Below are 14707 nucleotides of genomic sequence, written 5' to 3'. Positions count from 1 at the left end.
ATACAAAATGTGAAACTTTGATAAGTTTTGGGTTTTGTTCATGGTTGAAAATGGCTTATGCCTTGTGAAGTCCTGGTCAATTTTTAAAAATCCTTCACTAGTGCTTACTGCATTTTATTTTAGGTGTGTGGAAAAACACTGCCGTGTGGTAATCATACATGTGAGCAGGTTTGCCATGTTGGTGCTTGTGGAGAATGCCCGCGCTCTGGGAAAAGGTTGTGTCCATGTCAGAAATCAAGTAAGACTTAATAATACTATAGTGGGATATGACTACTTAGAATGGTGGTGTGGTGGGCTATACACTGATGTCACCAGTGTCAGTGGCTCAAACCAACCAGCTGCTCTAAGAGAGAATGATGTAGCTTCTACTCTCACAGATTTACAGCTCAGAAACCCACCGGAGCAGTTCTACCCTGTGCAATATGTCGCTATGAGTCTGAATGACTACTTCACAGGGAATTTGAGTTTGAGTGGGATATGACTAGATTAAAAAGAAAACACAGTAAAGCCCCACATATTTTCTCAGTTAATTTAGATGTCTCTGGACATTTATATTAATTAAGTGTTCCATTTGTGTACATTTTGATGAGAGGACAGTGTAGAAAGAACACTGTTATGAACTCAGATGTTGGAGCCAAGCATCTGGGTTCCAGTCCCACTCCCGAGTTAGGTGGCGCTAGTGATATGTAATACCTTCTTTGTCGGGTGATCAGAATTAAATGATGAAAAGTTTAAATGGTAGACACACATAATGTATAGTTCCTAGTAATTGAAGGAAAACTAATGACCTAAGCTATAGGATTATTATTATTTATTATCATTATATGTAGAGCCCTAGTAGTTAGTGGCTAAGGTGTGGGTGCTAACTAACTGCAAGGTTGGTGGTTCAGATCTACCAACTGCTCCTTGGGGAGAAAAAAATGAGACAGTCTGCTTCCGTGAAGATGCACAGCCTCATGGCCCTGTGGAGCGATTCTGCTCTGACCTGGAGGGTCACTGTGAGTAGGAATTGACTCCATGGTGGTGGGTTTGGGTTGGGCACAGTGATTGTGTGTTTTAGATTAACTTATTTTGGGCTGCTTTGTGATAAAGGAGTAATAGAAGTACAGTTTGAGACTCCATTTATCGCCCTCAACACTAGAAAACATAAGATTATTATGCTAATACGTTTATTTTAAATGTGAGCTTCATACTTTTTTTTTAATCATTTGGGCTTCATACTTTTTTAAATCTAAATTTAAATCTAAATATTTGGCAATGTCCTTGTAGAGATTTTCATGGTCTTACACCTTTCTTTGGTTTAACATTTCTGAAGTTGCTCACAAGGATAGTAACTTGTCATGTCCATTCGATTTAAAAAGCAGGTGTTTTTTTCTTTTATTAGGAGTTAACTTTAGTGAAATTTATCCCAGTAATTCTGTAGATGGAAACAGTCTGAAAGGGTTTCATTCTTTAGAATGTGGCATATTGTATTATACTATTAATATTGTGCGTGTGTCTGCTTTTAGAATTTTCTTTGCCGTGTACAGAAGATGTGCCAACATGTGGAGACAGTTGTGACAAAGTACTTGAGTGTGGAATACACAGATGTTCACAGCGCTGTCATCGAGGTCCTTGTGAAACATGTAGACAAGTTAGTAATTTCTTCCAAAAGTTATTTTTAAAATCTACGTATCATATGAGATCAAATGGAATTGTCCTAAGATGATTTTTTATTTCCTACTTCTATAAATATCTACTTCATAATCTATACACCTACTCCTCACTTATCAACATAGTGTAGTCTTTTAATTAATGTTCCCTATCTTAATTCTTTGGGCTCTAATGTCCATTGCAATGGCTCTAATATCCATTGCAATTAAACGCACAGACAAAATTCATGGTTACAGGGTTTATTAAGGAAACTAACAAGTTGTAATGCCAGTGAGAAATGCTCAGGGTAGTTGTTAGCAGGACATATTACAAGGTTTCAGGTCTGCTAATAAATGCCCAAAGGAGCCTAGCACTCTGCTGTAAGCCTCTACCTGATGGCATTCAGCTCAAACTCCATGGGTCAACAAACCCAACTCTCATAGTTAGTGTTCGGAGGCACCCTCCTCCAGAAACCTCAGCCAGAGGCACTCAGCTCCATTTCCGTGGGCCAGCAAGTCCAATTTCCCCAATTAAGTGCCCAGAGGCACCTCACTCTGCAAGCCAGTCTCTTGCACAAAAGCACTCATCTTAACTTTCTCCATGGGTTGGGAAGTCCATCACTGTGTTCCAGGCTCTGGTTCCTGGTTCTGCTGTTGCTGCTCCTCTGATGGTATGGCTGCTATCTCATCTAGGAGGTTCACAATGCAGGGATCTCAGGTCCAGAGGATACACTTCACTCCTGGCTCTTGCTGGTAATGAGATCCTGCCTCCTGTTTCTCAGAGGGCTCATGTTATCCGCAGCAGTTTGACACCCTAGGGAATCCTATCTTAATTACTTACAGCTGAATCCTATCAGGATCTTCCCCCACATTCTTACATGTTGGGAAAGGTTGCTTGGTAGGAGTTAAAGACTTTGGTTAGAAGGGCCATAGTAAATAATTTACTCCCCCTGCTGTTAGGTTCTAAAGTGAGGTTAAGTGAAAATCAACATGAAACAATGGAGAATTTATTTTTGTTTCAGATCATCCATTTAAAAAAAAAAAGAAATATGACCATAAAAATACAGTTAAAATCTTGAGGAGGCTTTAAAAATTCCATGGGAAAATGGAATTAAAAGATAATGAAATTATTCAAGGAACTTGTGAAGCCCTTAGATAGTGATGTGCTCATCTCTAGAACGGGGAGGAGACAAAGCTGGATAAAGCCATGCCGAGTTTCTGGAAGGCCCATGGCATGACCACTTCACCTTCTTCCCATGCTGGGTCAGAATTTCCCTCATGAAACCACCTGAGACTCAGGCTCCGTGCCCAGTTCTGCTCACCTTGGGATGTCATGGACGTTGCAAGGACATCTCCAAGACAGTCTCTCAGGTGGCTTTCTTTTCTCCCCATTCAGTTTTGTGCTTAAGGGTCTAGACCACATAGAAACTAGAAATCAGAACAGGTACCTATTAGCTTAGGGCTTCCTGCCCATCTGCACTCATGGCTGTGGCCACAGCTGGCTGGATCTGCTCTGCAGACTGGATGCAGCACCCTGCCAACAGAAGGGAGCAGAGGGCATGGGCCAGCTTGGCCTTATACCCTGGAGGCAGCCCAGAGATCCGCCTTGTGGGGAGAGAATACTCCATGCCTGCTGTCTTACTAATGTGTTAAATAGTTGGATAGCTTTTTTAACTGTTGTGAAATTGAAATATCACAATAAGATAGTTGACAAGTGAGGAGTATAAGTTTGAGCTAATATTCATGGTAAAGAAGCAGTCTTCCAGTGCCAAATCTAAAAATTACCTTTTGTCTGCTGTTGCTTGGTAAGTTGAAATTTTCATTTCTGTAGTTACATTTGAGGTTGTTGGTACCTGGAAAAGTTTTAGAACAGTGATGAATTAGACCTAACCAATGAAAGAAAGCAAAGCCTAGACTTAATTTAGATCGTAAACTTATATATGTCATTTGGTCTATGGTCCAGGACTTAACAAACACATTAGCTTATTAGAAAATCTAATCGCTCTATTGAGATAAAAGTATTTCCAAAAAGTATATAAAAGTAGTGAGTCTTACACTATCTTTGGTTGAGTGAGTTCAGGATGTTATTGATGTGCAAATGTTATTCTAGTTAGATTAAGTGGTTTTAAATGCATGATTTTTTCCTTTTTTACTATTTAGAATAGGATAGTAAATGTAGCAGTGGGAATTTCTGAGTTAATTTTAGAGAAGGAAAATACAGAAAATACTAGGATACCAGGGTTCCAAATCAGACTTGCACAGGTTTATTGCAAGAAAAATGTTTTTGAATTTGTATCTGTGATGAATGAATGGTTGTAGACAAGTTCTCTCAGTAATGCATTTGTCTTAGTCTCCTTAAGATGCCTTTAAGATAAGGTCTGATGAAAACACTGGTTTCCAAGTGGGTGGGGTCTGCTGGGCTAGTTCAGTTAAAGGCAGACATTCTCTCAGAAGGCTGTGGGAGACTGTTTTTTGGGATTCCCAAGGGGTAATCTTGAAGGACACAGCACCATCACAAAGCCTTATTATGAAGTGTTAGGAAAATTGAAAACTGTATTGGTGCGTAAAAGGCCAGGAAAGTTGCACCAGGGGATTTTGTTTTCAACGTGACAACGTACCTACTCATCGTTCAGTGACAGCAAGAACTGTGCTGTGATACAAAATCATTTAGAAACCTTTCCCTATCCACCATCTTCCATCTTTGCTGCCCCTTCAGATTTCTTTGTGTACCCAGAACTTGAAACCCCCAAACTAAACCCACTGCCTTTTAGTTAATTCCTATTCACAGCAACCCTATTTAGGGTTTGCAAGATTGTAAATCTTTTGGAGAGCAGGCAACTCATTATTCTCCCATAGAACAACTGGTGGTTTTGAACCACCAACCTTGTGGTTAACAGTCCAACACTTAGCCCATGAGAACTGAATTGAGTGAGTCCCTCGAGGCTGCTCAATGTATTGTTTTTATGTGTGCTGGTGTAAGTTGAAGTGCTCAGAATTCTTTGAGAGGAAGGGTTAGAGAGATGGAAATGGAAAACGGCACCTTCAGAAGTGTGCCCCCTTAAATGAAAGTTGTGTTGAGAAACAATAGCTACACATTTTGGTATTTTTATTTAATAAAGGTTTTTGTGACGTGGAGTAGTCCTTTTTGACTTGCACTCAAATTTTTGAAAACTTGGTGATGGCTTTGGTAAAGTCTTTGATACAAATTAGCTACAGATTGATTTTCATGTCATTTATTTGGTTCGTTAGGAAGTGGAAAAGCATTGTCGCTGTGGAAAGCATACAAAACGAATGCCGTGCCATAAGCCTTACCTGTGTGAAACTAAGTGCGTGAAGATGCGGGACTGTCAGAAGCATCAGTGCAGGAGGAAGGTATGTGTAACAAACTAGGGAAGCTAATTTGATAATTCCCTGAATTCTCCTTTAGTGGCCTATGGAAAGCACTTTGACTTGCTCCTAAAATGTCCATATTCTTTGTTTACCTTAAAAATAATAAATACAGTTTATTAACACTAATAATTTGTATTGGTAGGTTATCATGTTAATGTTTATTTGAACAAATTTTATTAGTAAGGGTCTATTCTTGCCCTTTGCATTGTATCCTCTGCTGGTTTCTTGGAGGACTTTTTAGAATAGTTTTAGAGTGGTCTTTCATTTGGAGATAGAGGCTTGATTTCTCTTGCTCAGATCTTTATGTAGGAGTTGGCTCGGTAGAAAGGAGTCTGCAGATTTGCACTTCTTAATTGGGTTCCCTTCATTATTACGAAACATCCTTCTGTCTCTGATAAGATTCCTGTTTTTTTAAATCCACTGGAATATTACAGTTTTTTCTTTTGGTTATTGTTAACATGGTGTGTATATATTTCCATTCTTTTAACTTCTATCTTTAAAGTAAATTGCTTGTAGATGATATTTAGTTGGGTACTGCTTTTTTTTAATTCAAGTTACAATCTTTGTCTTTTAATTTTGGTCTAAGAGCATGTACATTTAATGTTATTTTTCATGTGTTTGGATTTAAGTCAAACATCTAGCTATTTTCTATTTATTCATCTGACTTTTGTTCTTTTTTCCTACTATCGTATATTTTGATCAAATATTTTTTGATGATTCTATTTCATCTATTTCATCACCTTAGTTTTTTTCTTATTACTGCCTTTTTCAGGGAGGGAGAAGTGGGGTAATTGTTTTTGGAATTGTATAGTATGTATTAGTCTGGGTAGACTAGATAAACAAATTCATAAACACGCATATGTATATAAGAGAGAGTTTTATATAAAGGGTAATTGTACATTAAGAAAACATCCCAACCCAGTGCAGTCCAAGGTCACAAGTTCGATATTAGCCCATACTCTGACACCAATCTGTAAAGTCCTCTTCAGACTCAGGAAACACATGCAATCATGCCAAATGCAGAACGATCACAAAGGGAAGAAAGTCTTTGGATCCAGTGACGTAAGCATCTCAGCACTGGCAGGGGTCTCTCTTTGGTTTCTCCGGCTTCAGAGGTCTGGTTGCATTAGGGTAGTTCCATGTGTCTTGTCAGCTGCCATCTCTCCCAGGGAAGTCAGCAGAGAGAGAGAAGTGTCTCCAGCCTCCAAGGAGAAGTACCGCGTTTCCCAGAATTCTCAGGACAAGGCCATACCCACAGAAAGGCCTCATTGGCTATGATCTTATTGACAAGCTAAATTCCACTCCTACACTCTTAATCCTGAATTGACAAACGATTATATATCTACCACATAGTATAAGAACATTACAGCTGTGTTTTATTATTTCCCTTCTTTTCACCTCTGTGTTAGAGTCATGTATTTTATAAATCCAAATATGTTATTTTTGCTTTAAAGAGTTATCTTTTAAAGAGATTTTTATACATAAGGAAAAGTGTTGTATTTATCCTCTTATGTATGGGGTTTGGGTCCTCTTCATTCTTTTGTATTGATTCAGATTTTTCTCTACTTCCCTTTTCCTTATATTTGAAAGACATCTTTTAATATTTCTTGTAGTACTTGGTCATGAATTCTTTCAGCTTTCCTATGTCTGAAAAGATTGTTATTTAGCCTTTGTGAAAGATGTTTTGCCATGCTGTTAATGATGGTAGGTGCGGTAAAGTCAGTTTTGACTCATGTACACCAGAATGAAACCCAGTTCAGTCTTCTGCCGTCCTCACATCTTTCCTGTGTTGGAGCCGATGTGGCAGCCACTGTGTCAGTCCGACTCATTAAGGGTGTTCCTCTTTTTCTCTGAACCTCTACTTTTACTTTGAAATTCTCGTTTTATTAGCATCAGTTTGTTTTTATTCCCATTTCTACTATTTTTTAACATGTATTTTTCCTGACAAAGGGCGTGCTGTGACTGTTACTTCTGTTCTTCTTCGGTGTTGTGCCTTGTTTTTTCCGGCTGGGTTTTAAGATTTTTCTGTCTCCAGTTTGTGGATTCCTAAGATTTGGAATCGACGGTGGTGGGTGGACAGTAATTCTTCTAAGTACTCTGCTTGGTGCCTTTGTATTGTGTTGGTCCTGCTTCTTGTGGTGTAGGAAACACAGAGTATTCCTAGCGGATTATAAACCTTTAGAAATGGTTCTGCCTTCTCCACTGGCCCTTTCTCGTCTGTGAGGTAGTCCCTTCTAATGTACACATAGGCCAGTACTCAGCCAGCCTCAAAGGGTCTCTTCTGGGTTTCTCCAGGCTCTCTGTTCAACTAACTTCTTTCCATTGATTCTAGATACACTGGCTTATCTGAACTGAGTTTTGCCACCACAACTTGGTGTGACTGCTGAACTATTTGTTGTATTCCTATCTGTGCTGCAGCTTCTCAGCCTGTGCTTTTATCAGTCATCGTGTTTGCTTCCCTTTTCTTACGGGCTGCGCTCCTGTGCTACTGCCTTTGTTTTGCCTGGCTTTCTAGTTATGGTAAGCGAGTCAAGCCTGTGTACCAGCCCACTGTCTTTGATTTGGTTCTGACTTAGCTTATAAAGGCTTGTTCGCATCACAGTTTCTGTAGAGTTTTTTCCTGCTTGCCACTGGCACAGTGACTGTTGTTGTCTGTTGTTGTTAGGTACTGTCAAGTTGAATTTGAATCATGACATCCCATGTGTGCAGATTAGAGCTGGAGCAGAATCAAACTGTGCTGTATGGGGGCTTTTAAGGCTGTGACCTTCTGGAAGCAGATCACCAGGCCTTTTTTCCAAGCGCCTCAGTGTGGGGGGTTTGAACTGTCAGCATTTCGGCTAGTTACCCAGTCAGTACTTGGCAGCCATTTGCGCTGTCCAGGGACTGTGGCATGAAGTAATTGTGTTCTGAGCTATTTTTAAAAAAATTAATTTTATTGGGGGCTTGTACAATTTTTATCATAATCCATACATACATTCATTGTGTCAAGCACATATGTACATTTGTTAGCCTCATCATTCTCAAAACATTGGCCTTCCACTTTAGTCCTTAATATCAGTTGCTCATTTTCCCCCTCCCTCCCCAATCTGCCCTCCCTCATGAACCCTTCATAATTCATAACTTATTATAGTTTTGTCATAAGTTACACTGAGCTATTTTTATATAATGAAACGGCTTTATATAAACCATAATCCCAAGTAAAATGACTGTAGTATGTATTTCCAAAGTTTGGATATCTGAGCAGTCAAAGAGTTTGGTTGGCCTTATGGGCTTTTAAGTAGTTGCCCTCTGTTCATAAGTGAAAAATTGGAAGAGGTCATATTTCTCACAGATAGAAACAAAATCAAGAAAGTGACAAAATACAAAGCAAGTAGCTTGTTTCAGCTACTGTCTAGTAGTCTCTGATCTCATGGTTTGAAAATAGCTGCCAAATTAATGCCTACACGGAAATAACCTTATTATTTCCATTAAATTACAAAATTAGCCACACTCATTATTTACCCAAAAATGACTATAGAATTTGATCACATGTATGTCTTTGGTTAATATTGCCATAGATGTGTGTGTTTGCATAAATAAACAAAATAATTTACCCATTTTAAGTCATAGAATAATTAACCAAAAGACAAGAAATTTTAGATCTATTTCATTAAAGTAGTTCATTGCCTATTTAAATTTCTAAGTTCTTGATCTGGTGGATCTGTGTATTATAAGAGGGTTGATGTTTTAGAATATGTTTATTGTAAATCTCTTACTTGCTCTAAGTTTGGTGACTCACAAGTAATAATAGTCATATTGTGCATGAATTTTCAAATTCCGATTGTTGGCTCTTTCTTTTCAGTGTTGTCCTGGAAATTGTCTCCCTTGTGATCAAAACTGTGGACGGACTTTAGGATGTAGAAACCATAAGTGTCCATCTGTCTGCCATAGAGGTAAAATTTGTAATTCTGTATTTGTTTTTACGTACTGCTTATAGAGTTTTTTCACATTTGTTACCTTACTTGATCTTTCTCATAATTCTGAGGAGCAGGTAAGACAGTGGCTAATATCTCTATCTTAAGGGGAGAGGAGAATGGTGCTCGGTAACCTACTGAGGGAAATATTTAGTTAAGTAATAGAGCCAAGAGTAGAACACAGATCTTGTTTACATAAAAGTTTTGCTCTTTCTGTAACACTGTTGTTCATTACATTCTCCCAAGTTTTCCCATATAGTTGTTAAAATAAGATATTCATAATCCTTTTCCTTTTTATTCACAATTTGGGGTGGGGTTTTTTTTCTGATGTGAAACTGAATCTAGTAAGGGATTGAATATCTCCTCAGGCAATGGTTCTCAAACTTTCATATGAGGATCCCACCTTTACACTCTTTGGCCCTCAAAGAACTTTAATTAATGCGGGTTGCACCCATTAATATGTACTATGTTAGAAATTAAGACAAAATGGAATGATATATTTTAATTAATTGTAATCTTAGAATACCTTTTATGTCTGAAGACAAATACCATTTTTCTCATGAAAAATAATTATACTTTCTGAAATTAAATAGATATTAGCGAGGAGAGATTATTTTTTGCAGCTGTCTTTAATGTTTAGCTTAATTGAAGGTAGCTGGATTCCCATATCTCCTGCAGTTATACTGCAGTAGTATTACTTGTCATATAGTCTGTAGAAAACTACTCTATGCATGTGAGAAAATAACTCTTAGTTATTTTGAAAATTATTTTGACCCTGCAACTTCCAGAAAGGGTCTCCAGAAAGGACCATACTGTGATATTGTATCTGGAGCTATTATTAGACATTGAAAACTTACATGAGTTACATTTTACCCTTAGTTGGAGTATTTCATTTCATGCTCCTTAATTGGGTAGAACACTCATAAGTTGAAATGAATTGACGTTGATTAGAAAAAAATTCCTCCAAGGTACATGGAGTTACCATGATTTGATTTAATTAGTGAGCAAATGGGAAATGAGACTGTTAACCCAAGTTTATATAGCAAGTTGCAGGCTCAGCCCAAAGTTGGTATTTCTCTTTTACTTCATAGCCTTCCCATTACAAATAGTGTCAGATTCTGTTTGCCCTGTAGACATTTTCTGTGGATTTCTTCTTTAAATTAGGAAGGCTAGAGCTAGTGTTTTCCGTGTGCACTCACTGTTTCTAAATGGATTTTATTTTTATTCTACACTGCCAGGGTTCTCTCTACCTGATCCTGCTCACTATGCCCATTGTCTCAAAGCAGTCCAGAGAGGCTGAGTTCTTCCACCTTTGACACCAAATGTGTGCTGTCTATCAAATTTCACTCCACACACCAACCGCGCCCGTTAGAAATCCCAGCTTCTCTTACCTGGTCAGTCCAGATCCTAGCTACTACATGCAGCCTCTTCTGTTTCATCCTCATTCATCATTGGCTAGGTCAATCGCTACTGGCCCTGTCTTTGTTTTTGAGTTCCCATAATCTCTTGGACTGACTTGCAAACTTCTAGGGAGAGGACCATCTTTAATTTGTCAGGGAAAGAAAAAAGAATGTAAATAAAGAGGGTGAGGTCAGTGAGTGCAGGCGTTCCTTGTCCCAAAGGGCAGACGTACTCTTCTGGGAGGAGGTGTTTGCATTAATCAGTCAGGAAGCCTCACTAAGTCTCTGCTTCCAGCGGCTCGATTTAGCCTCACCACCAGTCCAGGATGGGTTCCATCCTGCCCCTGTGGCTTAGGTAGCTCTGACTCCCAAGTCACCATTGATTGGCTTCTAGTGTGATTCAGCTCCACCAGGACCAAAAGCCAAGTTAGTCATTGGAAGATGGTTCTTTGCCTCACATTTTCTGTTAATCATATTACATCATTGACCCATTTAATTTAAATTTTACTAAAATTCTGAAGTCAGTCTTTAGTTCACTCAATGTTTTTGAGTGTCTGTTAAGTACATGTAATTACATGGGTGGACAAAATTGACAAAGTCCATGTTGTCCTGGGAATAATTTCTAGAATACAGCAAAATAATCAAGATAATATAAGACATCAGGTATGAGAGGCATACCGTGAAAATGAAAGTAAAATTAAAATTGTGATGATGGAAATGGTGTGTTTTGCATAATATGATCACTCACAAGTAGGTGCTCTAAAGATAATGTGTGAGAGGAGATCTGGAGAAAATAAGGAATGTAACTGGGGGAGGGGTGGGGTTGGGTCAGGGTCGTTAGTATTCCTCACAAGAAAGCAGTGATTGCAAAGTCCTTAAGACCAGAACATGGAAGAACAACCAAGAGCCCAGTGTGAGAGAAGTGGATTGCTCACGAGGACAAGTAGTGGGTGATCAGGTCAAAGAGATGATGGTCAAAGGATTGCTGGGGGAAGGAGACATCTTACAGAGCCTTTACACCATTGGGAAAAACACCAGCCTGTAGTTAAAACCTTAGCCTTTAGGAAACCTTACTAGTTCTTCTCTAGTTAGCTATTAGGAAATGGGATGAGTAGCTTAAAATTTTCCCATCAAACCTTGTTGACTTTTATTCCTGAGTCCTAACAAAGAAACATTTAAGGGATACATGCTTTCAGTCTCTTCATAAACTACTTAAGAGCATGTAAAATAAAGGGGAAGGCACACCTTAAGTCATTATCTCGTGATGGTAGAAAATTACAAACCAATCTAACTTAATGAAAAGGTTTTCAAAATACTAAAGTTTTAGATAACCCAAATATAGCCATCTAAAATTATAATGTTAACTGTCCATATGCTTATCATGACCAAGTTGAGCTTTTTCTCTTGTCAGTTTGGTTTAGGGCGGTGGTGATGAGCTGCTGGGAAGTTGATTATACTTATATTTAATGTCATTAATGAGACATTATTGGAGAATATTCTAAAAGTAGTATAACTAAATTAGCAATGTGTATGAAAATAAGCTCAAAATTTTATTGTCATTAAAATTTTCAAATGCTTTAAAATTTTCAAATACTTAATTCTTTCTGCTTCGGAGTTTTTAATGAGCAATTGTGTGTTAAATTTATTTAGAGCAGAAGGTTTAGCAAGTCTTGAAGAAAATATAGAACATACATTGTACGTATTGAAAAGCCTATGGCCTGATACATTTTTGGGAACCAAACTTAATTATGTAAGCAGAACCTAAATCAAGAAAGAATATTGCCAGCATTTCGGAGGCCTTCCCCGTTCTTCAGCATCCTAGCTTCTAATAATACAGATTATTCTTTGATTGCTTTATATAGATGGAATCATGTAGTAGGTACTCTTTGTGTCTGGCTTTTTCACTCTGTGCTATGCATGTGATATTTATTCATATTGTGATGTTTTTTTCATTGCCATTAAAGAATATTTCATTGTGCATGTACTAAGTGTATTGAACCATTATGCTATTGATGGCTGTTTGAGTCATTAAGGAAACTGCCCCCTCCCACCCATCCAGGTAGTTGCTATCCCTGCCCAGAAACTGTAGATGTCAAGTGCAATTGTGGTATGACAAAGGTGACAGTACCCTGTGGCCGAGAACGGACCACAAGACCACCGAAATGCAAGGCGCTATGCAGGTTAGTACAAAGCTTTGCAAAAACTTTCTGTCAGTCTTACAAATTTAAAAACTATTGATTTTGAGTATCGGCAATTTAATTTCATTTTGCTCTTTAGTGTTTGAAATTGTTAATATTGAGTATGCTTAGGCTATATGGAATCAGATGACATACGTACATAATTGCACTTTAGATGTAATTGTTCCGTGCTGAATAAATAATTTAAAAATTGTACTTTATGATTTAGTCGACCACCAACTTGCCATCATACAACTCAAGAAAAACATCGCTGTCATTTTGGCTCTTGTCCTCCGTGCCATCAGCCTTGCCAACAAGTTTTGGAGAAATGTGGTCACTTGTGTCCTGCTTCATGTCATGATCAAGCATTAATAAAGCAAACTGGCAGGGTAAGGGAACAATGTTATTAAAGAGGTTTATTGCTTTAAAAGAGGTACATTGCTATAAAAACCTATGGGTCACATTTTCTTGATTTTACTTAGTTACTCATTAAAGAGGTAGTACATTGCTTTAGAAGCCCATGGGTCACATTTTCTTGATCTATCTTAGTTATGCACTTACGGTTATTGAACACTGTGCTAGGACCTTGCATTTATGGTGAATTATAGATTTGGTCTTTTCTCTTAAGCAGCTCACAGTATAGAGGAGAGAAACCAATAAACAAATGTGTGCAACTACTATATGACAGGCTCTTCATAATCGCTATAGAGATGAATTTTCCAATCTTTTAAAAAAATCCCTTTTCATTTATTGAGGAGCCCTGGTGGCCTTGTGGTTATGCATTGGGCTGCGATCTGCAGGGTTGTTAGTTCAAAACCACCAGTACTTCCTCGAGAGAAAGACCGTTTTATACTCCCATAATTACTTGCAGTCTTGGAAATCCACTGTTAAATTCTTGTAAGTCAGCATTGACTCGATGGCAGTGGGTCGTTATCCCCCCTTGCCTCATATATTGTGGTATAAGGTTATAAATATCTCCTGGTTTCTTTAAAGACTTGTTGAACCCTTACTATGTGCCAAGCACTCTTCCAGTTCTTTGGGAGACAACAGTAAATGAAAGACTGGTAGGGGTTAGAATTTACAGTTCTAATTTTCACTCTCCCATTAGCTTACAAGCAATACAGGATGCTGCGCTGCCTTTTTTCAACAACTTGAAAATTGGAGCTTGCTTCAGTTTTTAATCTCAAAATGTACGTGGAGGGAAATACTCGTTAGAATAAATTGGAATAAAATAGTAAGCACTGAAAATGGAATTAAAAGAAAATTGATTTCTTTCCCACAAACTTTCTAAACCCCTTTGCTTACTTGAAAAACTGTCAGTCTGCTTGAATGGAGGCTATTTGAAACTGTAAATTCTTATAATGGCCAGTGTGACTTACCCATGTGATATAAGATGGGTGTGTACTTTGATTGTAGTGCCAGCCTACAGTCCCCTGGGAACAGCCTTCTGAGCCCACGTTTGTACCGACTGCATTGCCTTGTCCTCCATGTCAAGTTCCTATTCCTATGTAAGTATTAGTATTTGTGGTTACATTTACATCTACACCCCCTTCCCCTCTTAGTACAAGTCATCATCACTTTAGGGCCAACATGTCTTTGTGCTTCTCCCTCTTTCTCTCCCAAATGTGATGAAACCTTGTGAGAACCAGAACTTGAGGGGGCTGCCTTGTTTTTCCAAGTCTCGAAAATGTTCAGCCTTTGTCAGGATGTAGTCTTACACTTTTCTGTTGTTTGTTTTAGTAGAATATTTGTCTTTTTCTTCTGACAGGTTTCCACTTTATGCAGATTCTGGCTTTTACAGACTTTATTGTATATTTGCCACTTCTTGAAAGCCCATCCCTAGAACTTTTTTAGTCTTTTCTTCTACTGTAGTCTGATGCCCTTCGTAGCTCCCAAAGCAACTGGTGCTTACAATGACAGTGCATCCAAGAGTTTATCTTATGCTTGTTTTTCCTGACTGATCTTCGTGTTAGTCAATAAGCTCCTTGAGGATAGAGGAAAATCAAAGTTTAGATATGCCAAAGCTGGAAGAGAATGTTTGAGGGAAATGTTGAAAGATGAAATGTTTCATAGATGAGCCAAGGAATGACTAAGACTGAACTGCAAGGAGCTCATCTTAGGATAAGAGGGAATTCTAGAATGGTTTTTAATTTTAG

The 14707-nt window shown here is 38.3% G+C and overlaps 1 protein-coding gene across 1 annotated transcript in view; it reads left to right on the top strand.

Moving 5' to 3' along the window:
* The window catches only part of NFXL1 (nuclear transcription factor, X-box binding like 1), a 53416-nt gene that overhangs the window by 17593 nt on the left and 21116 nt on the right, over positions 1 to 14707 (top strand). The window contains exons 8-14 of the mRNA XM_004706317.4: positions 124 to 238; positions 1509 to 1633; positions 4881 to 5003; positions 8863 to 8953; positions 12434 to 12554; positions 12781 to 12940; positions 13968 to 14059. Of these exons, the coding sequence (XP_004706374.1) occupies positions 124 to 238; positions 1509 to 1633; positions 4881 to 5003; positions 8863 to 8953; positions 12434 to 12554; positions 12781 to 12940; positions 13968 to 14059 (827 nt within the window). The remainder of the gene's footprint in view (positions 1 to 123; positions 239 to 1508; positions 1634 to 4880; positions 5004 to 8862; positions 8954 to 12433; positions 12555 to 12780; positions 12941 to 13967; positions 14060 to 14707) is intronic.

This window comes from Echinops telfairi, unplaced genomic scaffold (assembly GCF_000313985.2).
Source record: "Echinops telfairi isolate 266 unplaced genomic scaffold, ASM31398v2 ScPeMD7_7468;HRSCAF=8506_0, whole genome shotgun sequence".
NCBI lineage: Eukaryota > Metazoa > Chordata > Mammalia > Afrosoricida > Tenrecidae > Echinops > Echinops telfairi.
This window is presented reverse-complemented; position numbering and strand designations above follow the sequence as displayed.